The 26,757-nt window shown below is 37.8% G+C and overlaps 1 protein-coding gene across 1 annotated transcript in view; it reads left to right on the top strand.

Moving 5' to 3' along the window:
• Agbl1 (AGBL carboxypeptidase 1) overlaps positions 1-26,757 on the top strand; it is a 907,135-nt gene that overhangs the window by 339,514 nt on the left and 540,864 nt on the right. Inside the window, exon 18 of the mRNA XM_052186269.1 lies at positions 16,770-16,950. Within this exon, the coding sequence (XP_052042229.1) occupies positions 16,770-16,950 (181 nt within the window). The remainder of the gene's footprint in view (positions 1-16,769; positions 16,951-26,757) is intronic.

The raw sequence follows: 26,757 nt of genomic DNA, 5'->3' as shown, positions 1-26,757 counted from the left end.
AGGGCTTTGGGAGGTCTGTTTGGTTGATATTGTTGTTCTTCCTATGGTGTTGCAAACCCCTTCAGCTCCTTTAGTCCTTCTCCTAACTCCTCCATTGGGGTCCCCATGCTTAATCCGACATTTAAATGCATACATAGGCATCTGTTTTGGTCAGGCTTTGGCACAGTCTCTCAGGGAACAGCTATCTATACCAGGCTCCAGTCAGCAAGCACTTCTTGGCATCAGCCATAGGGTCTGGATTTGGTATCTTCAGATGGAATTGAAGAGGTCAGCTCACTAAAGAAAATTTTCACCAACCTCAGAATAGCCTAGACCCATTCCTTTTCAGAAGAAAGAGGTCAATGGAGCACATAGGCGCCCCTCCACTCCTTGAAGAGAGAGGTCACGGAGCATGTAGCCGCCCTCCCTTCTGGAAGGGTGAGACAGAAAAGGAGGATCCTTGTTTGGGAGCAGACTGAGGTTTTGTAGTTCTCAATTTCTCAAGTTCAGGCGTCAGTGTGCCACTAATATTCTCCACCAGGCACTCAGATGAGACCTACTCTTCATATACATTGCTCTTTCCACACATTCAGATTTCCCCATCTGCCTGGGGCTCTTTTTTGTTGCTCAGTCAGCTGTGAGTATACCTAATTCAGAGGGTGAATACATTTAAATGGTTTAAACATAAAAGGTAGGTTGCCAAGCAACTGTGAACCCAATATACCCTTGTCAGGTTATCCAAGTGAAGAATGGGCAGGCCACCACTACCACTGGAGTGATTTTGATTGCAGGAATAGCAATAATAATGACCCTCATCTCTCTTTTCTTCTTTATCTCTTGCTCCTTCCCTCCCTCACTCCCTCTCTCCCTCCCTCTGTTCCTCCCTCTCTCCTTCCATATATTACAGTAAGTCAGCAGCGGCTCAGCCTTAATTTTTAAGAGCAATTGGCTCTGAACAACACCTGTAGTAGTTGTTGTGGGTTTTTGTTTTGTTTTCTTTTATTTGTTTTGTTTTTTTAGTACGGTAACCAAGTAACCAAGTGATTTTTCTTAATCCCTACTTTTCCCATTCCTTAAGGACCTCTAGATTTGTCCCCTTGCAGTTAATTCACACTGTGCTCAGCTTCATAAGAATGAGAGTTCCCACATCCTAAGGCAAGTAACACAACCATAGGAATTCCTTGGCACATTCTCAGGTTGAAATTGTTCAGTTGTGTGTCTGGCAGTGACACATGTATTGGCTCTTCAGGTTCTTAGATTTACTTTTCCTACCTTATTGGTCTTTATGACTCAGGGCCATAAATAATCCATGATGCTGGTGCTCTCACTTGGTACTTTTTCTTCCACGTCTGTGTCAGTCTTACATAGCTGGACCTGGATAGTGCATCATACTGGGCTGAAGAGAACTGATTTTCAGTGTATGCAGCATTTCACCCAAGTATGGAGGCAATATCCAGTAATCCCAGCACTTGGAACAAAAATGTGGCAGGAAGAGGATGATCAAGGTATCTGGGGCTCTATCATGATTCTTGTGAACACCTAATTTTTTTTCTTGTTACAATGCTTTTTCCAAGAGAAGAGAAGACTGCAAAATTGTATTTGACCTGGGAACAGAATTGGTTGCTAGGCCTGATTCCAAAGTTTTCTGAGTGAAGTGAGTAAATGTGTCTCTGTTCAAGCTTCTCATCTTTCTTTTCTTTCTGGCTTTCTTTCTTTTCTTTCTGGCTTTCTTTCTTTTCTTTCTGGCTTTCTTTCTTTCTTTCTTTCTTTCTTTCTTTCTTTCTTTCTTTCTTTCTTTCTTTCTTTCTTTCTTTCTTTCTTTCTTTCTTTCTTTCTTTCTTTGGCTTTTCAAGACAGGGTTTCTCTGTATAGCCCTGGCTGTCCTCGAAATCACTCTATAGATTAGGCTGGCCTCAAACTCAGAAATCTGCTTGCCTCTGCCCCTCAAGGGCTGGGATTAAAGACTTGCACCACCACTGCCCGGCCTGCTTCTTCTCATCTTTCAATACCTTATTATATACCAATGATGTGCACAAACACAAGAGTGTAGCAGAGAGGAAGATCTTAGGAAAGTCATTAGCAAGCAAAGTTCTGTCTTACTTTGGTTGTTTCTAGCATTTTCTGTGACATATATATTATCTTCACAGTATGCACAGGCCCTGGATAGAGACTACCAGAACTGTGGCCATGGCTTTATAAAATATTCCTTTAGTGACAGCCTTTAGTAACTTGGCTTCATGCTCAGTAGTCTGCTGATGCTGGGTGGGGGGGGGCGCATCCCCAGAAGCCCTAGAAGCTTTCAGGCATCCATTCATGTATTCCTCCTGGCAGTTGTAATTCTACCAGGAAGACATAAGAGCAGAAGAAATGGCTGCATGGATTACAAGAGAGGCTGTAAGTCTGAGTCACACTTGCAAGCATTTGTGACTGAGATCAGCTGACACACTGGTGCAGGCGGGTGCATAGCATCTGTCTGCAATTTTCCTGGAATGATTTCACACTTCTCCCCAGTGACTGTTGTTTCTCTGTGTAGCAAATTTCTCAAACCCAATCCAAATATGATATTATTACGCTGTACATATTATGTATCATTATAGCACAGATGTATTATTTTTTATTTTCAACATATTATAACAATCTCCAGAAGAGTCTGTAGAGTTTGATGCAGATGAGGAAATGCAGATGAATTTACTCATATTTATGCAGAGTCTAAAACTGTTATCTCAGCCTCTATTACACCACTTCCTCTTGGTTATCTGAAAATTGCCCAGGAATAGATTTGCTGATTTTCTTTTCATTTATACCCATTATGTGAACCCACTTTCTCATAGTTCAGGCAGAAGGCTACAAAATAAGAAGGTGAAATTACCCTTCACAAAGAAATGTAAGTTTATAATATTTTGAAATTGGATTACTTCATGAGAAATAAGGCAGCGAGACAGAATGCTTTGTGGAAAACCTTTATTCTCTTATTCATTTCCTCTGGGTCTTGACTATATCCCATTAGAGTATAATAAACTTACTATTAAGTGTGGTGAAACGAATCAGCGAGACACACCTGATAGAGAGTTTAGGGTCCTACTATTCACTATAGTAAACTATGAGGCATGTGAAGCTATTGAACAATTAAAACTGTGTAGTTCAAACTGAATTGTGCTCTAACTAAAAATTACTTGAGGCCTCTCATTTCGAAGTCTCATAACATTAAAAAAACTCTTATGTTTTATATTTATATTATGTCATTTTATATTAAAATAAAAATGTTGATTAAAATTAATCCCACTATTTATAATGTTTATATTTATTTTTTATAAAAATACACAGTGGGAATCCAATGTATAGAGAGCTTTGAACCTCAGAATTGTGATTTCTTATCAACTGCTTTCATTTTTTCTTTGTGTAGGGCTTGGATGATATGTTGTCTTGAGTTCAACCCCAGAGATATGGAACAGAATTCATATTTTAACACATTTAACTGCTAATTGAGAAAAATATGCCCAGTTAGTCATTTTAATCTCATATTGGAAAATAGAAGGGTCTTTGGTGAGAGGGACTCTGTGTAATAGTCATCTGTAAGCGTGGGGGGTGGTATCATTATTGGCAGACAGAAGATTCTGTGCATGGAATTAATAAGGGCCTGTTTATCCCCCACTGATACATCATGGTGGGCGGTCTCTCAGTGCTCACATGAAGAGTCTGGTGGATTAAAACATCTAAAGGAAATAAAGACATACATCTCCCATGGCATTCTTTTCATATTTGAATCATAGAGCACTGAGCATCTTTCCGTTTGAGGATGGTCTCCTTATCTAGACTTTAAAGACATTACTTTTGCATTGACAGGGAAAATTATGTCCATGAATCAGCTCAAGAGTACAAATAAGATCATGGTGTATGTACAGAGTACCACCACCATGCACTCCATTATGATCCCACAAAAGTTTATTTTGTTTCTGGAGCTGGTGATTTTCCTCAATCCAGGGAAGCACAAGATTGTATGTACATCCCTCAAACCTCCCTCTTTGCTGAAGTGATGAACCAACTTCCGGTTGTTTTCCATGTCCTACTTCTGCTTTGTTTCCCCTTCTAACACTTATGTAATACTACTTCTGCCTACCTACCAGAGGGTAAACTTGTTTGGTACTTTGACAAGTTTCCCCTTAACACTTATTCTTCTAACTCAAGTTCCTGTATTGAAAGAACTTAGTGTACAGCCTTTAAATTAATGAGTGAATCAATACATGAATGAAAAATAGGGTTATCATGTGGAATAATTGGACTGAAGGAATTAATTATGACAGCTTATTACAGTGACACATTCCCATATTTTCAGCAACCCCAACAGTACTGATATGCTGAGATGTGGGGACAAAGGTAAGATAGAGGAAGCAGATAGCGGGAAGGACCAAAAGTCAAAGTGAATTGAAAAGTTACATTTTAGTGAGCTGTGTACAAATTCACAGATCAGGTGCTGCTCATTCTACTGGAAGAGTGAAGGGGTGCTTCAGAATGAAGGGCGGTATAAATCTGTCAGGCAAAGAAGGGCAGAGAGAAGAAAATGGGCATGGTGTGTCTGGGAAACAGTAAATAGCAAACTGGAAAATATGTAGCGTAATACTGATAGGAAATATTAGATATTTCAATAAAAATACTTCCAAGAGTGTAGATTCTGTCTGTCTTTCTGTTCTCTCTCTCTCTCTCTCTCTCTCTCTCTCCCTCTCTCTCTCTCTCTCCTCTCTCCTCTCTCCTCTCTCTCTCTCTCTCTCACATATGTTCAAATATGTGTATGCTGGTATGCAGACTTATATGTAGATGAACATATAGAGGTCCAAGGGTGTCAAATATTTTCCTCTATTGCTGCCCACCTTAGCTTTTGGAGACAAAGTTTCTCTCTGAATCTGAGGCTCAGTGGTTCTCTGCGGGTAAATGACCAGGAATCTCCATGGATTTTCCTGCCTCCATGTCATAAATACTAGGATTATCAGAGCATGACATCTTGTCCAGCTTTTCTTTCATGGAATCTGAACTCCAGAGCTCATGCTTTCAAAGCAAGCACTTTTATCAACTGAGGTGTTTTCTCAGCCCTGGGTGTGTGGATAGTACGACATTTTGTTATATAGAAGATAATGCTATTGGATATGGCAGTCTATGATATGTCCATTTTTTGTTGTCTCTGTCTCTGTCTCTGTCTCTTTCACTCACTCACTCACTCACTCACTCACTCACTCACTCACTCACTCACTCTGTCTATCTATCTATCTATCTATCTATCTATCTATCTATCATCTAGCCATTCATCTATCTATCTCAAACTTTCTCCTTTTCTATCTTAAGATCTAGAATCTTATATTGGGGTGGTGGGCGGATGGACCTCATGGTGAGGTCATGACCTGAGGAAGGGGGATTAGATATCTGAGAGAAGATTAAGGTGAAGACAGTAGATTCTTTAAGAGCTGAGCATTCATGAGAAATATACTGTAACTTTTCCTCTCTTCTGTGTCTGCTACTCATTATCTGTGAAAAAAATTAAAAAGTTTAAGAAAAAGCCTTAAGGGATGCCAGTAAAACAACTTAATCTTCAGGTCAGTTTCACTCCTTATCTGCTACAAAAAGCCCATGCTTATCCTTTGCTTGGGGGCCTCTCCCCAGTTATCCGCAAGGATCCAAGATGTGGCAAACTGGCTCTAAGAACCACCTTTCCCTAACTTTACCTGTGAACTTTACCTCCATCTTTGTTAAAACTGAGGGAAATTTCAGAGGGGAATTCAATGTTCACCAAACTAGTATCCTGTATGGGCAGTACGCTAGAGGCAAAAAAGCACACATCACTGCTGACGAAAAGGATGTGGTCTGGAGGAGCTTGTTATCAATATCAAGGGGGTAGAGATAAAGATGTGTCGTTTAATGTATTTTCTGCTTTTCTTCTTGTACCCGACCTTGGACAGCTTCCTTCCATATTAGTATTTGTATTGACATACTAGGAAAGATGAATGAAAGATGAAAGGACAAGTAATTTTGTTCCCTCTGTGTATTTGCTGTTGAAAGAAATCAGAAGGATGCAATAGACCTAGTATGAAATGAAACTACTGACTAAAATATTTAGGTCATGTCTATAAATGTTATAGTCACCATTGATTACCATGAACCTCAGTGCTATGAAAACCCAAGAGAGTTTGCTTTATAAATCTAGAATTAAAATTTCAACAGATTTTTAATTTTACCAAATCTATTCCATCAGAAAGAGGCAAAACAAGACCCCAAATGTGTCTCCTTATCTATAATTTATATGGTTCTTGTTTCTACCTTAGTGTATGATACTTTGTTTTGATAGGATCGCTTTCAGCTTTCCTTTTGGATCTACACACAGAGAATTATACATGATAAATTAGAAGAACATTGCAATGTGATTCAGAACACAAAAGTTGTTCTCTTCCTTGCTGCTCTCTCTACCCTGGGTAACAGGCAGAGAATGAGAATGTCCATCTTCCTTCCTTTAAGTCCCCTGGAAGCACTAAGGAATGAATGATGTTGAAGAAAATGTCTTCTCAGTGGCAAGGTGCCATTGGCTGTCTTCGATGGACATTGATTCACATGTTTCAACAGTTCCTGGTGGAAGTACTCATTAATCAGACAGATATCCACCAAATCCTCCACAATAATGCAAGCCTTTTCTATTTTACAGTATTGAAGAAAATCAAAGAAATTAGAAATACACAAAAAGAAAGCCTTTATAACGTATTTGTCAGTATTATATCTCTGGAAGTTATAGGAGAATCAACAAAAAAGACTTAAGCATATATAAGACAGTTCAAGATTTTTTAATTATGATGGACTCTTTTTATATCCTACTCTTGGAAAATGTATACATAAAGCCATACAACAGAAGACAAAACTCCCATTCCTATCTTAGATAAAAAGAGACACAATTCTAGTTACTTCTGAAAGGACTATTAAAGACAATTAAGTTTTCATAATACCCCAGGGAAAAGAACTTGAAAATGGGAAACAGAACTTAGTAGGCATAATAGCATTCTATGTCCAACATAAGTATTTCTTAAAACTGAGAATAAATGAGCCTGTTTTTGAATTAAATGTTTGAGTACTCATGGTTAGTTGACCTTTGCTAGAAGAAATTCTAAGGGGTGACTTTCAGGCAGATGGGAAATAATGAAACCCACTTGAAGTTTGTTAATACAATACCAAGTTAAAACTAATTTAAAGGATAAATATGTGATTGAATCTAAACAACTAAACTAAAGCAGATTTGTAATACAATAAATATATCTCATGAATTTTAATACATTGTAGGAATGAAACAGACTATTTCAATAAAAAGGGTGCATCTTATAATTGTTAAGGTGAATAATTGGAGAATAATAAAAAAGATCTGTAACCACTAAGCTAATCAAGGAAGCAAAGGAACCATGAGAGAAAATATCTGGACAATTAATCCAGATTCAAGTACTAGAGGGATGGAAATCATTAATGTAAAGAACTGAGAAGTCAGGTCAAATGTAAAGTGAACTTATAACAGATAGCATTAAATCTGCATCTGTCATCCATCACAGTAAGTGTAAATGGAGTAAATGCTACAGTTGAGATAAAACAGAAGGTTGTGAAGAGGCATAAAATACAGGATTCAGTTTTGTGCTGCTCTGAGAGAAAAATGCGGATTGGAGAGTGAGAGGAAGTTCAAAGTTAGATTTAAAAAGGTACGTATTGTGAACTTCATATAAATTAATTATTAAACTCATCATATATTATTACAGCCCTGGGTGAATGACTTCATTACTGAATTTCCCTGTACATTTAAGGAAAAACTCAAGTACAGCATTTATAAATCTTACACAAAAAATGAAGAGGGAGTGCTTTCCAGTTTATCATACCTTGGTGGCTAGATTTTATTAGGATATTGCAAAAAAGAAAAGTTATTGGCTGATTTTCTCATGAGACACTGATGCAAAAATCCTAAAGAAACAAGTGATTCCAGAATTGCATTAAAAGATAATACTTCATAATCCAGTTGATTTTATTCCAGGAGAACACTGTTGACATAACTTTAAAAAGAAGGTCAATGTTGAAAAATGATGTCTGAGATTTGTTTAAAACAATGTTGTCAGATGTGATGAGCAGGCTGAAACAGAATGGTTATGCCTTGGTCATCATATCCAAAGGATGAATATATTTTTATATGTGCAGTTTATGAAAAATAATTGAAGATGAAGCAACTGTTCTCTTTCACTACATTAAGAATGAGAAAAATCTTCTGTTTATTTAAACAGATGGTGACCGTTTCACTTGAAATAATTGGTATAATTTAACTGTAAGATTCTTACAAAGGGAATGAAATAATCTTTGAGGTCAGATGTTTATCTACCATGCAAGAGACCCTGTATTTAATCCCTAGAACCTCAAAAGTATTCCTTTGAGAAGCAGCATCAGAAAAAAAGTGCTCTTACATGGGTAACAATTGCTTTCTACAGACCTAGTGGTGAAATGTTTACAGTTTTCCTTCAAAAGTAGTAACAAGAAAAAAATTCCCATTGCTAAGTCTGTTTAGAAGTTTGCTGCAGACTCAAACTTGTGGAGTGAGCTAGAGTTCTCCCCCACCCCACTGTTTTTATGTTTTATAACAGATAATCCATTTTGTGGGAAAGTAAGGTCATCTGGTCAAAATGCAGGGAATAAGTATTTGTGGAGTTCTTAACCACAAATGCTACATCTATACCATATTACCTCCTCCAAGACTCAGGGACCATCATGGAAAAGGTGATAGGGAAATTGTGAGAACCATAGTTCTGAAAAAAAGGGAACAAAACGGTATCATCTGGTATTCTAATAAGAGCACTGAACTCATAGCAGCTATGGTTATTGGCATAAAACCTGAAGAGGATCACTCAACATTCTGCCAAGGAAGTGGCAGTACTGGCAAGAGCCTCTGCCCCAACCTGAGAAGCTATTGACAGATGATGGCATCTATCTGGTGAAGTGAGAGTTGCTTTTCTTTAAGATGTGTTCCTGGCAGGTAGACTGCATTCCGGTAAATAGTTCCACATCTAGGAGTATATGAGCAGTCCAAATCGACTGAATGGATTACAAACAAAACACAACACAACAACAAGAACAATAACAACAATAACAATACACGAAATTGGGAGGAAGAAGGGTGATGGATATGGTTCTGGAAGGACTTGGGTGTAAATATGATCAAAATATATTGTATACACATATGAAATTCTCAAAGAATTCGTAATATTCTAAAACAGTTTGGGGAGGTGATTTTTCCACAGGGTGAGTGAGGGAGTGGGCATGATAATGATGGTTTCCACCAGATCCAGTGCAATTTATAGCACTATGTACACATGCAGAAATCTCACTGAAGTATAAAACTGAAATTGATAAAAATATATTTCATGCACACTATACTTTAGTGATGTCAATTTTTAAGATTGGAAGAGCATATGTATGGAAAGCTACAATTCCAAATACTCTCTTTGCTTAGTGTATTAGTCAACCTTCCATTACTGTGACAATATATCTGGTATGATCAACTATAAAGAGAAGAGGTTTGTTTTAACATGATTTCAGAGCTTACAGTCTATGATTACTTCCTTTGGGGACTATAGGGGCACTATTTTGATAGCTAAAACTAGACTAGCTGCTCTAATTATTGAATATGAGATGAAGAGAAAGAGAGAGTGGTGGATTTCCAACATCTCCTTTGAAGTCATGTCCATAAGTGACTAACTTTCTCTTAGTCTCATCTCCTGGTGATTCCTGCACCTTTTAAAATTATTATAGGCTAGAGAACAAGTCTCCAATACATGGCTTTGAGAGGAAAGTTGTAATTTAAACAATAGCCTCAGAATTTTCTTTCCATATGTATTGTGTTTGTGTTTGTGTATGTGTGTACACACGCACATATGCACGTGAATGTGTATACATACATATGCACAATTTAAGAGGACATAACACAATTTCTGGTGTCCTCTTGATTCCTATCTTGTTTGAGACAGAGTCTCTGTTCCTCCACTGTATACTGCAAGCTTGCTTCAGCACGAGGTTTACAGTCTTCTGCCTTCGTCTCACTGTAGATATACTGGAATTACAGATGTGTGCTCCCATGTCCATCTTTACACATATTCTGAGGACCTAAACTCAGTTTCTTACACTCAGGTATCAGTAGCTGTACCCACTGAACCGGAGCTTCAACTCCTTTTACTTCTTTGTGTTTTTCCTCACCTGATGGCCCATGGTCGATCTGTTTCCATATACCATCTTCTAGGCTTTCTAGATTTCCTATTAATGGATACCATCCTGAAATCACAGTCTGCCTTTCTATTACTATTTTGTCTTTTAACCTCAGTAATTTCAGCTACCCTGGGCAGTCTATCTGGCTATACCTCTGCATCCTGATTTTACATTGTCCTTTATAGCTCACAAGGTATTTTTATAGACTCCTGCACACACTACACATTTGTGGAAGCAGGTGCAATCTAGTTTGTAGTTTCTTTCCCACATTTTCTTTCTGTGAAGCTAATGATTCAACATCATATAATCACCCATCTTTAGGGATAAGCTAAAGAAGACATAGAAATTACCCAGATGACCTTCCCTGACAGGTGCATTCCTATGTATAGATATCTTTAAATAGATCTTAGAACTACAAACAGACTGGTATTGCTCTGGTGCAATAGTCTTTTCTATTTATTTTTTCATTTTCTAAATCTTGTCCTAGATACTTTCTTAGATCAACAGTCTTAAGATGCTTGTATTTTTTTTGTCTTTAGTCTCATGCATTTTACTTATTTTGTGTTTGTTTTCCCTTATCATTTTCCTTTAAATTTTTGAGATTATACTACTTTCTATGGCCAAACAGTATTCTTTTTACATATTAATTCCTTAAACTCATGTCCTGGGGTTGCTATTTATACCGCTCTCAGTTACTAGATCTTTTATGAGTAATATAATAATGTGAATTCCTCTTTAAGGATGTCTTGAGAAATTTCTCTGGTCATATTGAGCAGTAACTATCTGTGTTGGCTCTTTCTTACTACACGATTATTAATTTCTCTTGAAAGAAAAATCTGTTACATTTCTCTTGTAATCTGTACTACCCTGCAGAGTGCCAGTAGGAACAGAGTAGATTTTATTGAAAAAAGAAGGTAGAAGGTAGAAATGACCAGATGTTCATATAATTGGGTGCACATGTATAATTTAGTATGTGCCTTTAGTTTCCCCTCAACTTCTGATAAGTTAAAGGGCTAATATTTCTTGGACATTGTTTAAGTTCATACTGTGTCTTATGTTTATTTTACAGATCTCACTATCACTAATACAAACTCAGAATTTAATTTTCATTTAAAATATGGCCAAATTATTGATACACCATAAGTTGCAATGTTCCTTTGAATTTATTTCCAGAAATTCAGAGGGAAAAAATAAATATAAGTATCTGATGTGTTTTGCCCAGCAGAAATGGTTTACTATGGCCCCAAACCATCGATTATATGGGAAAATCTCATAGGATGTGTTTTGCATGCTCTTTTACAGCTGTTACCTATTATGAGTTCTCAGGAGTGCCATTTGCTGCTACAACTCACTGGTCCCATAAGCTGAAGTCACCAGTATGACTGTGGAACTGTTTTAAATCACAGAGGGGAAAAGAGCAAAACCAATGTGAATGGCTGAAATACTGCTTACATCTTCATTAGATCCCAAGGTTGTCCCTGTTTACACGCTAAAGATGTTAGAACAGCCTGCTAAATCTTGTGAAGTCTTACAGCATAATAGCTTATCTACCCAACTCTTCCAAGGAAGATACAAACACATTGCTGAAGCCTCTCTTTAAGAACTTCAGGTTGGCCTATTGACTCACACATTACACTGTAGTGCATATAAAAGTAATGGAGTCATCTGGCCCAGACAATGAGAGTATTCTGTTGGTATCAGAAATCTGCAAGACAGTAGCGATTTTTCATTTTTTCTTATGGGGCAAGGATCACTTGCAACTGTTATCTAATGTCAGTGAACATAATCTAAGAGGCACAAAGAGTAATATGCAATTACGAAACTGAAAATATGCTTCTGATTGTGTGCATATCCATCAAGCCTCTTTATTTCTCTGAAAGCTTTTTATTGGAAGCAACACAGCTTGATTTGGAAGGAACAAAAGTAGCTGAACAAATGAAATAGCGAGAAAGCTGACCTCTAGCTGATTTCAATTGTGCTGTTAGTGAACTGTGCATAGTTTCCACCTAACATACTTGTTCCTAACTTTTAGTTAGTGAATGATTAGCCATACATGAAAATCTAATGCAATAGAGACCCAGTCTTTACTTTCTGTCTAATTTCATGTTGTAACATAAATGCTAAAAGCATTGTAGGGCCTTTGAGAGGGGCCCTGCTCTTAGCAATAGAATTAGCCCTAATGAAAAGGATACTGAAATTTGTTCTTTGTCCTCTCTGTCATGTGAGGACATGGCCTTCTAGAAAACAGGAAGCAGACTGTCAACAGACACCAAATATTGTCACTTTGACTATAGATTTCATCCTGAAGGCTGTCGAAGTATAACAGGAGTTAGGTCTCAACTGTTGTATGTTAAGGATCTAGCCCATGGTATCCTGGATAGTATCCTTGGACAAACCAAAAAATTTCCAGTGTTCATTTCACCCCAAAACTAACACAATCCTTTTCAAATACAAATATAATGAAACAATTTTTGATCCCTGGAAATTGTCTAAGCTATTCTTAGGCCATTATCCCAGACAGTATATCATGCAAATGCAATATATGTATGTATGTACATATATATAATGAAATTCTTTTATTGAACAGATCCTGTCACACCTTTCTTCTGATGTTTAACCATCGTAAAGTTATTTTTATGCCCCTCTTCTTTTCTCTTCTTTGTTATTTTCTTTCCTCTTCTAGATAGTATCTCAGAGTAGTCCAGATTGCCCTCAAACTCTCTATATAGCTAGGGACACATTTATTTTCTAATTCTTCAATTTCCAACTCCCAGAATTATATGGTGCTAGGGATAGAATCCAGGATTTCATTCATACTGGGCAAGGACTCTACCAACTAAGTCTCATCTTCAACCTAGGCCTTTTTTTTCTTAAAGTAGTAATTCGTAACTGCTCTTTTCTGCTAAGTACATCAAATATCCTTTTCATTTTCAACAACCTCTTTCTGTTCCATTGCAGAATGCACATCAGAATGAATGCCAATAAAAATATTATTTTATACTTGCTCTTATATTCACTTGGTTAATATTTATTGTTGCTGCCAGCGGCCACATACGAACTGGAATACCTGGAAGAGAATTCTGAGGTTAAAGGGAAGGGGGCGAAAGAGAAATGAGTCAAGAGGACAGTTGCCCATAGAGACCGACTTTACTATCATTTAGCCAATATTTATAATCTTTGGAAAAACCACCCTGCCCCCCAAATGGCCGTGAGTTCATTGGATCTTCTTCTCGTCGGGTTGTCTGCTTTCAGTCACGCAGTTTTCTGCTGGTCTCCCGGGTGGAGCTGCGCTGAGGCAGCCTTGGTAGTTAAGGTGAAAGCTGCTGTATTGTTCTCTATGGAACTAGGGCCAGAGATAACGCCAGGGGAAGAAGGGTGGAGGGTGGAGGCCAGGAATGCAGCAGCTTGAATAGGCCAATAGGCCGGAGATAATGCCAGGGGAAGGGTGGGGGTTGCCAGCCAGGAGGGTCACAGCTAAATGCTGTGGGGGGAAGGGACAATTTATTATACTTGATCTTATTTTCACATGGTTGAATTTAGTAGTATGTAATGGAAATCTTATTGGACTACCATGGGAAAATAGTAAGTTGTTTTTCTCACATACCCAGACATATTACAGAAGCCAATGAGGGTACATGTAGTTACTTAAAGAGTTTACCAAGAATATGGATTCTTTCTATTTGGCATTATATTTATTGTGTATCTTCAATACTCAAGATGACTTTCTCACTTGAAGATACTACATCTATGAGCAAGATGAGAAGAAAAAGCACAAGACACAAGTTTTAAAAGCAGTAGTTATTTGCAAGGTAAAATTGTCCCTTTCATCAGATCTTCAATAAGACCCTTTTGCTACTATTTTATATCATGAGCAACATTTATTTTTCATAGCCATGCCAACTTTCAAGTGTATTGATAAAGCTGAATATTTTATTTGGGGAAATACCTGTTCTTGTCCCAGAGTAGGTCTTTGGTAGCTAGAAGGAGAGACAGGATAACATACAGGCAACAGCGGTTTGTGGCATGCATAATATCATAAACAAACAATTCACCTTTCATTAGTTGCTGGTAAAGTTACAGAGTACTCTGTTACTGTGCATGGCCTACCAGTGACATTCTAACATTATTGCTAGGAATATTTGACCTACAGGAAAAATCCAGTTCCTGCCCCTACTCTGACAAATACAAGCATGTGGCAGTAGTTTTTAAGTTCATGCTTCACTATATATGTCTCTCTGCTTCAGGCACTATAGCATCTCTTCATTTTATAGTACACTGATCTCCTAGTCCCTATCCGCCGCCTCCTCCTCCTCCTGTTCTTCATCATCTTCTTCCTCATTTTCTTTTTACTCTTGACGATCCTTTAACCTTTCTTGTCTGATAAAACATTGGTTATACTTCAAGATAGTCCAAACAGCATCAAATCCTGGAAATATCCTTCTCTCTCAGATCTATTTTTAGTGCTCTGTGCACACCTCCATTAGGTGTCTTGTTGTATGCTTGAGTATGTGTCACTACTGACAAATGCTATGGCCTCTTCTAGAACAAGGTCTTTAATTTATTTGACTTTTACAACCCAATGTCTGTTGCAGTTCCTGGAATAGGTTCAAGACACTTGATTAAGGAAATGAATAGCTGAAAATTACCACTAATGTATAGATGACCTACAAAGAATTGAAGCAAACTGCTCTTACTCTAGTTGGAAAAGGCGCCATGATCTATGTGCCTTCTGTCTAGACTTTAGTGGATCAATGACTGGTGGTAGAAATATGAAAGAGAAAAAGTGGATCTTTTTGTTCTTAATTGGTAATATTAACATAAATCAGTAATATAAATTCTCATTTGTATATTTTGTTGTTTGTTCTTCAGACCTGTGATCAATAGTTACTCAGTTTTATATTTTTATGTATGCATGTATGTAATGAGAGATAAAGTTAGTTTTCTTATAAAAATCCTTACCATTTAAAAGTAGAAAGACCTCATTTAGTTTGGACTAATTCAAACTGATTATAAAGAAATTATTTCTTTATTAACCTTTAGGCTGCTTAGCAGCTAAGTTTATTTATGATCAGTAAACACTACTTGTTATTAGAGCAAGATTACGAACAGTTAATCAGGAGAGGGTGCAAAATAAAAAGGGAACCAGAAAAAAAGTCCATCCACTGATTTGGCCATGGGTTTCCAGTTGACAAAAGTGAATTATTGATATGATGCCTTCTTTCCTTCTTCTCCCAGGATATGGAGAATAGACAACAGTAGTTACTCACAGCTCCATCTTCAGGCTGGGGATAGAATGCAGCAGTACAACACTTGCCTAGCATGTGTAGGCTATCAGGAGCAATCTCTAAATCACCAAAAAAGAGAGACCAATAAACACATCAACCACCTTTCTGTATGAGCCCAGGACTGGTCAAGAATATATCTGAAACTAGGGTGCTTCTGCTGCCTCCTGTGAATAAAAGGTAGAATAGTGTGCTTCTCTGTATATCACGGATGCAGCCTCCATGAGATCTATATAGCCACTTTCTGTGCTTCAGTATTCCCTTTACCCCCTTTACAAAGTGAAGTCATCTTAAGAGTGTTGGCTCTGGCTGCATAGGTAGCAGAGGACAGCCTTGTCAAGCATCAATGGGAAGAAAGGTCCCATTGGTCCTATGAAGGTTTGTTAGATGCCCCAGTGTAGGGGAATGGAGGGCTGGGAGGTGGGAGTGGGTTGGTGAGTGGAGGAACATTCACATAGAAGCAGGGGAAGGGGGGATTAGAGAGGGGAATTCCGGAAGAGGGGGAAGCTCCGGGTAAGGAGATAACACTTGAAATGTAAATAAAACAAAACAAAACAAAACAAAATAAAATAAAATAAAATAAAATAAAATAAAATAAAATAAAATAAAATAAAGAGTGTGTCTGTAGGTCTGCAGGTGAGGATCACTTCCTTTGAAAGATCAGATTTGGTGTCTTTCAATAATTCACTAATAACCTCTTTGCTTGCTTTCTGTCTCTGCTAGGAAATGGAAGGGCTCATCCTTCCCCCTCCCCCCCCATAGACTACAATTGAATAAGGTGTCAGATAACATGGCTGAATAGCAGGAATTATATGTGACACATTCTATTTACAACTTTTTGTTTCTCTAACCATATAAATATCCTCACTTTACAGATGAGGAAACAGGCACCACAAGACCTAGTCATTTGCTGGTCATTCAGTCAGAGCTTGTAAATGATGAAGAGTCAGTCTGAGATCTTTGATATCTAGCATCTTGCTAATGGACTGTGGAGAGTTAATTGGCTGAAAATCTACTTTGTGGCTTTTTATCATACCACAAAGTACTTTGCTTTGATAACAGCCTAGAGCCTTGGTGCCCTCAGTCTCTAGAGTCTCAAAGCTTCTGTAGGGTGATGGAAAATGGATAAATGTAGATGATATATATTAGAAACAACCTACTTAGGACTTCAGGTATAATTCCTTTCCCCCAGGAGACTCTGTTGATGGAAATGGAAAACATATCTAGGTTTAATTTCTTGTGCCCCGTTTCTTACAGGCTGTCGTCCATATCAGGTGATCACAGCCCGAGTTCACCCAGGAGAAAGCAATGCCAGCTGGGTGATGAAGGGAACCTTGGAGTTCCTAGTCAGCAGTGACCCTGTGGCAAAGCTGCTGAGGGAAAACTTCGTGTTCAAGATCATCCCTATGCTCAACCCGGATGGTGTCATCAACGGCAAGTATGTCACCTGTCTGGCACAATGGATCCACTATGGCTTTTGTGTCACTCTAGTTAACATCCACTGCCATCTCATTGAAGGGGCATAAGTATAGAGGCTTTGGTACACTATAGGAATCTCTCTTGGGCTCCTTCCATCTGAAACAATTAACATTCAAATTTGTATATGTCTCATGGTATTTCTTTAAATAGGAATAGGAGAGAACACAAATATTTAGCACCAGAGACTCATACAACTAGCCTAGTCCAGTGCTTCATTCATAACGGAGGGGATGGGTATCAGGGTACCAAAAGCTCCCCAGTTCATTTGGTGAACCAGTGGCATTTCAGGGTTAAAAGTTAATTTCAGAGTTTGGTTCATGCATCTTCATGGTGGCTACCAACACTTCTGCATTAGTATTACTTGTAGCTGCAAAGAAGTATTTGTTTAGTTATATATTACTGGTTTCTGGATATAATTAAAATAAGAGTTTCATGTCAGTGGAATAGAATTTTGCTTGGAAAAGAGAAGTGTGGGATCCTCATTTTCAAAATGCATATCTTTAGGATATATCAGGGAATAAAACTCTGAGGACTGTCAGAAAGGCTCAGAGTCTGAGCTCAGGCCCAGATGAGGGCCTCAAAGTCACATGACTAGGGAGTAGCAGGACTAACATTTACAGATACCCATTTAGCCTTTTTTAGTAAAAGATGACTCTTTGTCCTATAAGAATGAAGATTTTGTCCCATAGATAAACAAAATGAAATATGAACTGAAAATACTGTGAGGAAGAAATTACATCAAAGACTAAAATGAAAATGATATTTAAAATACGATTAGCATAGAAGCAAACATTAAATTTAGAGAATATTTGATGTGTGGATTATGTTTGGGGTATTCCAATTTTCTAGGCTGATATCCACTTATTCATGAGTGCATACCATGATTGATCTTTTGAGACTGTGTTACCTCACTTAGTATGATGTTCTCCAGTTCCATCTATTTGTCTAAGAATTTCACGAATTCATTGTTTCTAATGGCTGAATAGTACTCCATTGTGTATATATACCACATTTTTTTTGTATCCATTCCTCCGTTGAGGGATACCTGGGTTCTTTCCAGGTTCTGGCTATTATAAATAGGGCTGCTATGAACATAGTGGAGCATGTATCCTTATTACATGTTGGGGAATCCTCTGGGTATATGAACAGGAGTGGTATAGCAGGATCCTCTGGAAGTGATGTGCCCAGTTTTCTGAGGAGCCACCAGACTGATTTCCAGAGTGGTTGTACCAATTTGCAACCCCACCAGCAGTGGAGGAGTGTTCCTCTTTCTCCACATCCTCGTCAACACCTGCTGTCTCCTGAGTTTTTAAATCTTAACCATTCTGACTGGTGTGAATGGAGGAGTGGCCCCTGGTTGTGGAAAGACTCAGTGTAGCAGTATAGGGCAATACCAGAACAGGGAAGTGGGAAGGGGTGGATGGTGGAACAGGGGGAGGGAAGAGGGCTTATGGGACTTTCGGGGAGTGGGAAGCTAGAAAAGGGGAAATCATTTGAAATGTAAATAAAAATATATCGAATAAAGAAAAGAAGGGCTCATAGAGACTAAAAAAATTTCGAGAATATAGAAAATAAGGTGAGAATAAAGTGTTGAAAATGAATAAATAAAAAGGGTCATAAAGAAACACAAAACTTTTAAATGATCAAGTGACTTAAATAAAAAGAGAGAAAAGTTAATTCTTTCAAGAAAGGAAATGAAATATTAAGCAACTGCAACACACTTCTTTTTGATTACTATAAAGATAGATTAAATTTAAAGTGTTAATAATATTATGACTACATAGAATATATGATATATGTATTATATATCACATAGAACATACATTTTATATATAAGTTATATATAATATATATGATCATATGATATTTAATACAAAATAAAATTTTATAATATAAAAGAACTAAGACAAATTCAAAGCATGTAATATGTCAAAGCATGTCAATATGAATCAATTGAGGCTATAGACTATAAAAGTAATAGATACAGAAAGGAAAGAATGAATGAAAGAGTAAATGAAGAAAAGAAATCAAAAGAAAAAGTGTACCAATCTGTATTTAATACATTAAATATTAATAAGAACTGTGTAATTTCAATCTTCACAGATGTAATTTATTTATTTGCTTATTTTTTCTGGATTACTAATTGATTTATTCATTCACTGATTTCTTATTTTCTTGGTAGAGATTATTTGATGAGGACATTTCAGTGCTGACTCATTGAGGATCAGGAGGCCAGGTTCTTCACTGAAGAGCATCAATCTTCTCCCACAGTAATGAAGCCTCTAAGATCTTACAGTGGATCAGGCTCTGGAGTGGTGTCATTTAAGGCTGCCCAGAGTTCACCTGACTGCTGTCATATGCTCCTCTAAGCTCATAGTGATCTCTGGCTGCTCCCTTCTTGAGCAGCTAAGAATTTTACTAGCAGTCTTTTTCAGCCACCATGGATGCTAAGGAAGGTATCTTGAAGGACATGACCCCATTTGGTTATTTTATTATCCAATTTGGTTAACGTCTTTCTTTCCATGGAGCTATCTGGGGTCAGAAAGAAATTAGAAAGAGTATCAGACTAGGCATGTTGACTGAATAGGACCTCTTGGTGTTCCCTGATCAACTCAGTTTTCCCCTTTGGTAGAAGATGATAATGTACTCCTGATAGATATTTCTGGAAAAAAAGTTTCACATACCCAAAGCTCAGGGATCTAATGTTCAAGCTCAGAGATTAAGTGTTGAAGCTCCTTCTAGTTCACATACTCAGACCTCCAGATTAGGGCTTGCTCCAGGTCTTTGATCAAAGTTAATGGAGTTTCAGTCACTGAGGAGCCTGTTGGCTGGTGTGCATATTATTTCCAGCTCACAGCTGGTTACTTTGTTTCCCAAATGGCAGGGCAGCTTCTTCCTAGTGACAATGGCATTCATCATCATTACTATTATTTATTATGACTCTGATTGCTCTTTTATTTATACAACATCTTTCATCATAGAGCCTGAGGCACTTTGTAGATCACTTGGACTGAACAAACAAGTATGTTTGAAAAGGAATGGGAAATCATAACATTTTCCACAGATAGAATAATCAGCATCCATAGAATAATATTATGAAAAGGACTCCATGCTGCTATGAACGTATGGCATTTCACAATATAAAGCTTAAAACTATAGGTCCTGAGCCCATTTCAGAATGGACTTAAAATGCGCTTCATCTAGGTTTCACTTGAGGTACTTTTGTAGTTGATATCCCATTGTCTTATCATGCCTATATCAATGTGTATAATTAGGTTGGTGTTTACTCTTATTGTGGTTTAGTCTTTGCTCTCTGAGCTTCAACTATTGTAGTCAGTTTTCCATGTGTAGATCAAATTCTTCCTGTACTAATTTTGATTTGCCGTGAGAAATATTTTCCAAGCTTGATGCTGTTCACCTCACCTTAGTATATGGCTATCATTCCCGATGTTCCGAATGTCACTTAGTTTCTCTGGACATAATGCTATTAACAGACATCTTAAGTGCCAGAAGTGCTCTGTGTATGTTTGACTAAAAAGGAGGTAATCTTTGCATCTTATTAGTGACTCCAAATATCACCATGTTAATTAGAGCTAGACTACAATTTGTAAACTTAATGCAATTGCTTATATACATAGACCAGGTATTTGAACACATACATGTCTGTGTACACATATGGAGAACAAAGCATAGTTTTAATATTGTTCCTTAGATGGTGTCTATGGTAGATAATTTTGCTTATCAATTTAACTACACCTAGGACCAACTAACACCTAAGCTTCTGGGCATATCTGTGAGGGATTTTCTTGATTAGATCATTTGAGGTTAGAAGGCCCCTCACTCCCAAACAAGGTCATGCTTTCTGGTGGCATCCTACATAAAAGAACAAGGAAGAAGGAAACATTTTGGGTTTTGCCTGCTTATCCTCACTCTAACTGACAAATTTATCTGTCTTGTTGCTAAGACATTCACTTACTTGTATTAGAATCTACTTTCCAGCTGCTTTCCATGAATTCCTGGGATTCCAGCATCAGATCGGAACTGCTGAGGTACTTTTTCTTGTTGACTGAACCAATACTGGATTTCTAGCTTATTATTTGGGATAAAGCCATTCTTGGACTTTTTATTCCACAGCCTGTCAGTTATTTTACTAAGTAACTCTTTGATATATATGAAATATAAAATATATGAATATAATTATACATTTCATATCCTATATATGTATATATGTTTCTCTCTCTCTCTCTCTCTCTCTCTCTCTCTCTCTCTCACACACACACACACACACACACACACACACACATTTCTTCAGGGCATTTTTTTCCTTTAGAGAACCTTGACTAATACACTATTCAACTGTATTTCAATGACCTGGTACATACCAGGTAAACTGGTTGATCAGAGAACCCCAGTGATCTACCTGTTTTTCTTCTCTAGTTCTGGAATTACCAGTGCTAGCTTAGTACCCAGTTTTTTGTTTGTTTGTTTGTTTTTTGTTTCTAATATTGGTTCTGGGGACAGAATTTACCTTCCAGTGGTCAGAAGGCAAGTGCTTTACTGACCAAGGTATTTTCTCAAGCCCATAACAAACTTTTAATTTAAAACTCATCAGGGACCTCCATGGATCTTGCAAACATGTGTCATAATAGAGCCATTTCCTGTTTTTGACATTGGTGATGGAACCTCTGAGGATGACTAGGAGATTTTGATAATAGTGGTCGGAGAGACACAGCCAGAATTTCTAGCAAGAAAAATATAGTGAGTCTTGCCAAGCTAAGGATCCCTTAGCAATGCAAGTCTGAACAGGGAAACAAATACAGTGATATATCTGTTATGATTAATTCCAAAAGAAACAATTTTCCATCTCCTGGCTGGGCTATGTATTGAATCAGGCTGAGTTCTCAGGAAGGCAGGAGCAATGCGTTCTGAGACTCATAATTCTTCTCAATATGGGATAGAAGAGAATGAGAATCAGCAAACCAGGTTGAATTAAGAGGGGTGGTAGATAGGTTAAAGTGGGAATGGAAGAGAAAGCAGATGGCTTTCAAGCTGCTAAACAGGTATAGATACTGCATAAATGGGGAGAGAGAGAATGGGGGAAGAAGGCAAGCATCATTCTCATTCGTTAAATTTTGGGTGTTGATGGTAGGTAGCATCAGCATAATTCTTACAAAGCCAAAACAGAGCCTAGTGTTTTGTTCACAGGAGACTAAGAATAATGACCCTAGGAGTATGTCCAACTTTATAAACATGATTATCTTCTTCCAAATGCATTGTGGATCAGACATAAGCAACAATATGCACAGGACCTAGTACAAGCAAACATAGCAAGGTTTAAAAAGTAACAGCATAATGTATAAGAGGAAACATTTCAAACTATTAAACAAAACACATAAAAAATCTCAACAACCATAACAATCTTGGTATCATTTCAAGTGTGGGCCAATAGTCTGCTGCAGGCTGTGGAGGCTTTAACTTCCTACAAGAAGATCACTTTTACACTTGACCTAAAAAACCATTCAGTACTTTTTATGGGCCAAGAAAGCACCTAATTATTTTACTTTTATTGTCTTATTTCATTGTCACTATGGCCCATGTTATGATTGATTGGTCTGGACCAATGGTACACGTCTGACTGACCAGTAACAGTCAACAAATGATTAAAAACAGAAGGAACAGGTGTTCCTTGTAAGGATGGAGAGAGAAAAAGGCAGAGGTTGATGTGCCAGAACCTACAGTCTTGAATGGCTGCTCCAAATGCTACGGCTTGACAGCTGAGTCGGGGCTGCCATAGTTAGCTGCCGATGTCATTTTGACATAACCCATAGTCACTTGGGAAGAGGGAATCACAGGGTAGGAATTGTCTAGATTAGATTGACATGGGCCATGTCTATAAGGCATTCTCTTAATTTTAAATTGATCTGGGGAGGTGTCAACTCACCAAGGACAGGGTCATGCCTGAGTTGTGAGCTTGGAAAATCTAAGAAAGGTAGTTGAACTACCCAGATTGAGACAGCAAGCTTCTTTCCTTCAAGGTCTCTGCTTTACTTTGTGCCTCCTGGTTCCTACTTGATTTCATGTCCTGACTTCCTTCCATCAGTGGTGCACTGGCAAGGAAGTTTAAGCCAAATAAACTCTTCTTTCCACACGATGATTTGAGTCATGATATTGATCACAGTAAAAGAAAGAAAACTAGGGCAGAGACTGACCTGGCTGGGGTTTGAGTGGACAACAGGGCACAGGCTCGGGCACAAAGGAGTCTGGAGTGTTCTGAATCCAAATACAAAATACCATTTAGTCCTTCTTGCTGCTGGTTTCTTGGCAGACGTGTAGCAGTTGTACCTAGGAGGACTTTGGAAAAGTATTACTTGTCTGCATCTGCTCTAGTCATGTTCATTAGCAATGGGTAGCAGTAACTGGGCCTTTCTTTCTCCAGTGACTTTTTATGGATAGTGTCTCTGTGGAAGCCAACCAGAGAGGGGTTCTAAGCACTGCTTGACTAGTTGCTTTTGATAACAAGCAATAGAATGTCCTTATATCAAGTACCTGATGTGCAATACCATTTGGCTTGTTTTGTTTTGTTTTTATTTCTTTGAAATAGAATTTTTGTCTTGAAACTCATGAAGCAATCCAGGCTGGCATCAAAGTCAGCAGTTCTCCTCTCTCTGCCTTCTAAGTGTTGAGACTGTATGGATGAACCACCCATGTTCCACTTAAATGTATGTGTCTTAGTACCACATAGATGTAATTTCTTTGTTTAAGAAAAATGTTCACTATTTCCAGTGGGGTAACAGATACATATCCTTTGATTAAGTATCACTGCTGCTCTCATAGAGGATCTGGGTTCAGTTTCCAGTACATACATGGCTGCTCACAACTTTCTCATAATAGTTCTAGGGGATCAGGTCCTCTCTTCTGGCCTCTATGGGCACCAGACACACATCTAGAGCACATACTTAGATGCAGACAAAACACTCACACATGTATAATAAAAATAAACTTAGAAAATGTATACTCTGTAGAAAGTTCAGTATTGTAGAAATGGGGACAAGGAGGTACTGTGGAGAAATGTGAGGATGGATGGGAAAAAGAGGAAGAATCAACCAAAATAAACTGTCCATGGAATGTCCATTTAGAAATATATAACACTTCACTGTAATTTAATTTAAAAAACCCACCAAATTTTTTAAAAAATGTAAATTTAAAAGCATTCAAATTTAGGAGTATTTTGCTGTATAGTTTAAAAGTGTATTAGTTACTTAAAATCTTGTAGCAGAGATTCTTTCAGAATTCCATAGAAAACACAGGTGGAAAAAAGATACCTTAGTTAATAAACTGACATCTAGGTTTATCATTTATGTTTTTTCAAATATAATCAAATGACCATTTCTAATGAGACTTTCCACACATCATATATTCTGTGATCTAACTTAAAGACTAACACAACCTTCCAGGGAAAATAATGCAGTCATTATTTTTAAAATAGCAGTCTCAGAGCATTGACAGTCAACAGTTATTAAACCATTTTCCATTGTAAACAACTTACAGATGGGTAGTATTGTTCTGCTCCTAATGAGTTTATTTGGCCATTTCATGAAGATAAATTTTCAAGTGCAGATAGTCGAATCAAATATTATGTAAATTGTGTATTTGATGCCTATTTATCTGAGCTCCTTCTATAATAAAAATTCTCAGCTTATGTCCACACTAAAAATGGACAGTGCTGCTGGATGCTCACACCATTGTAAATACGACACATTATAACATTGTATGGTAGGATACATATCACTTGAGCCTTTTATAGTTGCGACTTCTAATTAGTAAAATTCCCAGAAAGCTGGGAATCTCCCTCATTTATTCATAATTTCAAGATTAACAAGAACTGAGCAAAAGTGACATTCTCCAGGACAATACCTTCTAAGCTTTGGAGTTAGTAATTAGATTAAGGTCTGGCTGGCTACAAAGCTTGTGTTTAGCGTCTAAGTTATATAGCCTCACCACATCATAGCCTCTAGTCCACCCTTCTGGTGACATCTGAAGGTTTCTAGCTAGAAAATGAGAAGTGGAAGGTGTTTAATATGTGTTGGTTGATTCTACCCTTGGCTGCACCTGATTATTTTGTTGTTTCGTAAAATGTGGCCCACATGTGAAGCGTTAGCAGAGAAAGTGGCCTTAAAGACTTTGATTAGAAATGAATATATATTCATTTGGATATATACCCATTCAAATATTAGTATGGGTGTTATACTGGTATATGGGACAGTAGTGCTTTAAATTAAAAAAGGAAATTTCTTTCTAAGCCTTTTGGGATCCACATTCAGTTGATTCTGTGGTCATGATAATTACTTAGTGCTTTTGTTTCCTCCTGCTTTTGCTCATCATTTATGTTCTTCAAAGAATTACCAAGGGCATGCAGGGATCCTGGTTTTATTTCTGGATGATTTCAAGCAAGCTAAGGCTTAATAAGCTTGGCATGTATGGTTTCCTCTAAGCTCAGGGGATTTATACTTTTAAGACCTTCAGAACATGGGAGGGAGGAAGTCCTTTTCCCATAGGTTTCCTGGTCTATGCTTGACTTCTGAAGCACGTGTTGCCTGTATGACTGCAGATGTTGAGTTCTGTGGTATTCCCCAACAAAGCAAAGGCAGAAGACCAGGTTTCTCTTCCTGGGGATGGGGAAGGACAAGAAAGAGCAAGGGAAGATCAAACCTGCCAGCACACGGATGTGTGTTACTGCCTCTGTTTTTTCATTTGTTTGTTTGTTTGGGTTCTTTGTTGTTATTCCAATGTCTATCTTTTTGCTTCAAAACAAATTTTCTGTCTCTCTATTCCTCCCTCTCTCCTCCCTTGCTTTTAACCCACCACCCAAAAGATGCCTTTCTGGAGACTTAGAAGAACACAAACTGCAGAACTGATAAGGGAACACTCTATGTGTTCTTTAGACTTTGGAAAGATGATCACTTGAGTCCCTGTTTTCATGTAGAAATGTGGCTGGTGGTGTTGATAACATAGTAGCAGTACTTTCTCTTGAAGGTTCAGTTCCAAAGTTCTTCCTTCAGAGTCAGTCCATGAAAATGGAAACCCGATTTGACATTTGTCTGCAGAACTTTGGTCCCTGGTGCTCTGCAAGGTTAAGCTATGCAAGTTTAACCTGCACCAATCATTGGTTCCTTCTACACAGTACTTCTTCAGTCTTCCACAGAGCTGAAAAGGGGGCTGCAGGTTCAATCATCTTCCCTGTTCCCTCCTGCTCTTCCTCTTCCCATTCTCCTTCTATGCCTCTATGCCCTCTCCTATCCCTTTCTTTCTTCCTTTATCCCTTTCTTTAGTGCTGGGAATCAAACCAAGGCTCTGCATGAACCAGGTAGACACTCTATCACTCAACTAAAGACTCAGCCCTGTGATTACATAGGCTTTTGTTTGCTTGTTTCAAGACAGATTCTTAATGTGAAGCTCTTGCTGTCTATAGCTTAGCCTAGAATTCACAGACATCTACCCGCATCTGCCTCCCCAGTGCTGGGATTAATGCTGTGTACCACTATTCCCAGCTGCTCACATAGCTTTTATTTGCTTTGATTCTATTCTTTTGTATTATTTGTAGCATCTCAGAGTTAACAGTGGATGAACTTTTTTTTTAAACTTTATTCATTTTAAAGAAACATTTCAGGTGTTTAGACACAGAACAGAGCTTGAGTATCTGGATGAAATTTTAGTCTAGATTCCGGTTCTACCCTGTTTGTGTACCTCTGTGTTTGTGGGCTCTGAG

The sequence above is a fragment of the Apodemus sylvaticus genome, chromosome 1 (assembly GCF_947179515.1).
Source record: "Apodemus sylvaticus chromosome 1, mApoSyl1.1, whole genome shotgun sequence".
Lineage (NCBI taxonomy): Eukaryota > Metazoa > Chordata > Mammalia > Rodentia > Muridae > Apodemus > Apodemus sylvaticus.
Note: the sequence above shows the minus strand (reverse complement) of the source record. Positions and strands in the feature narration are given on the sequence as shown.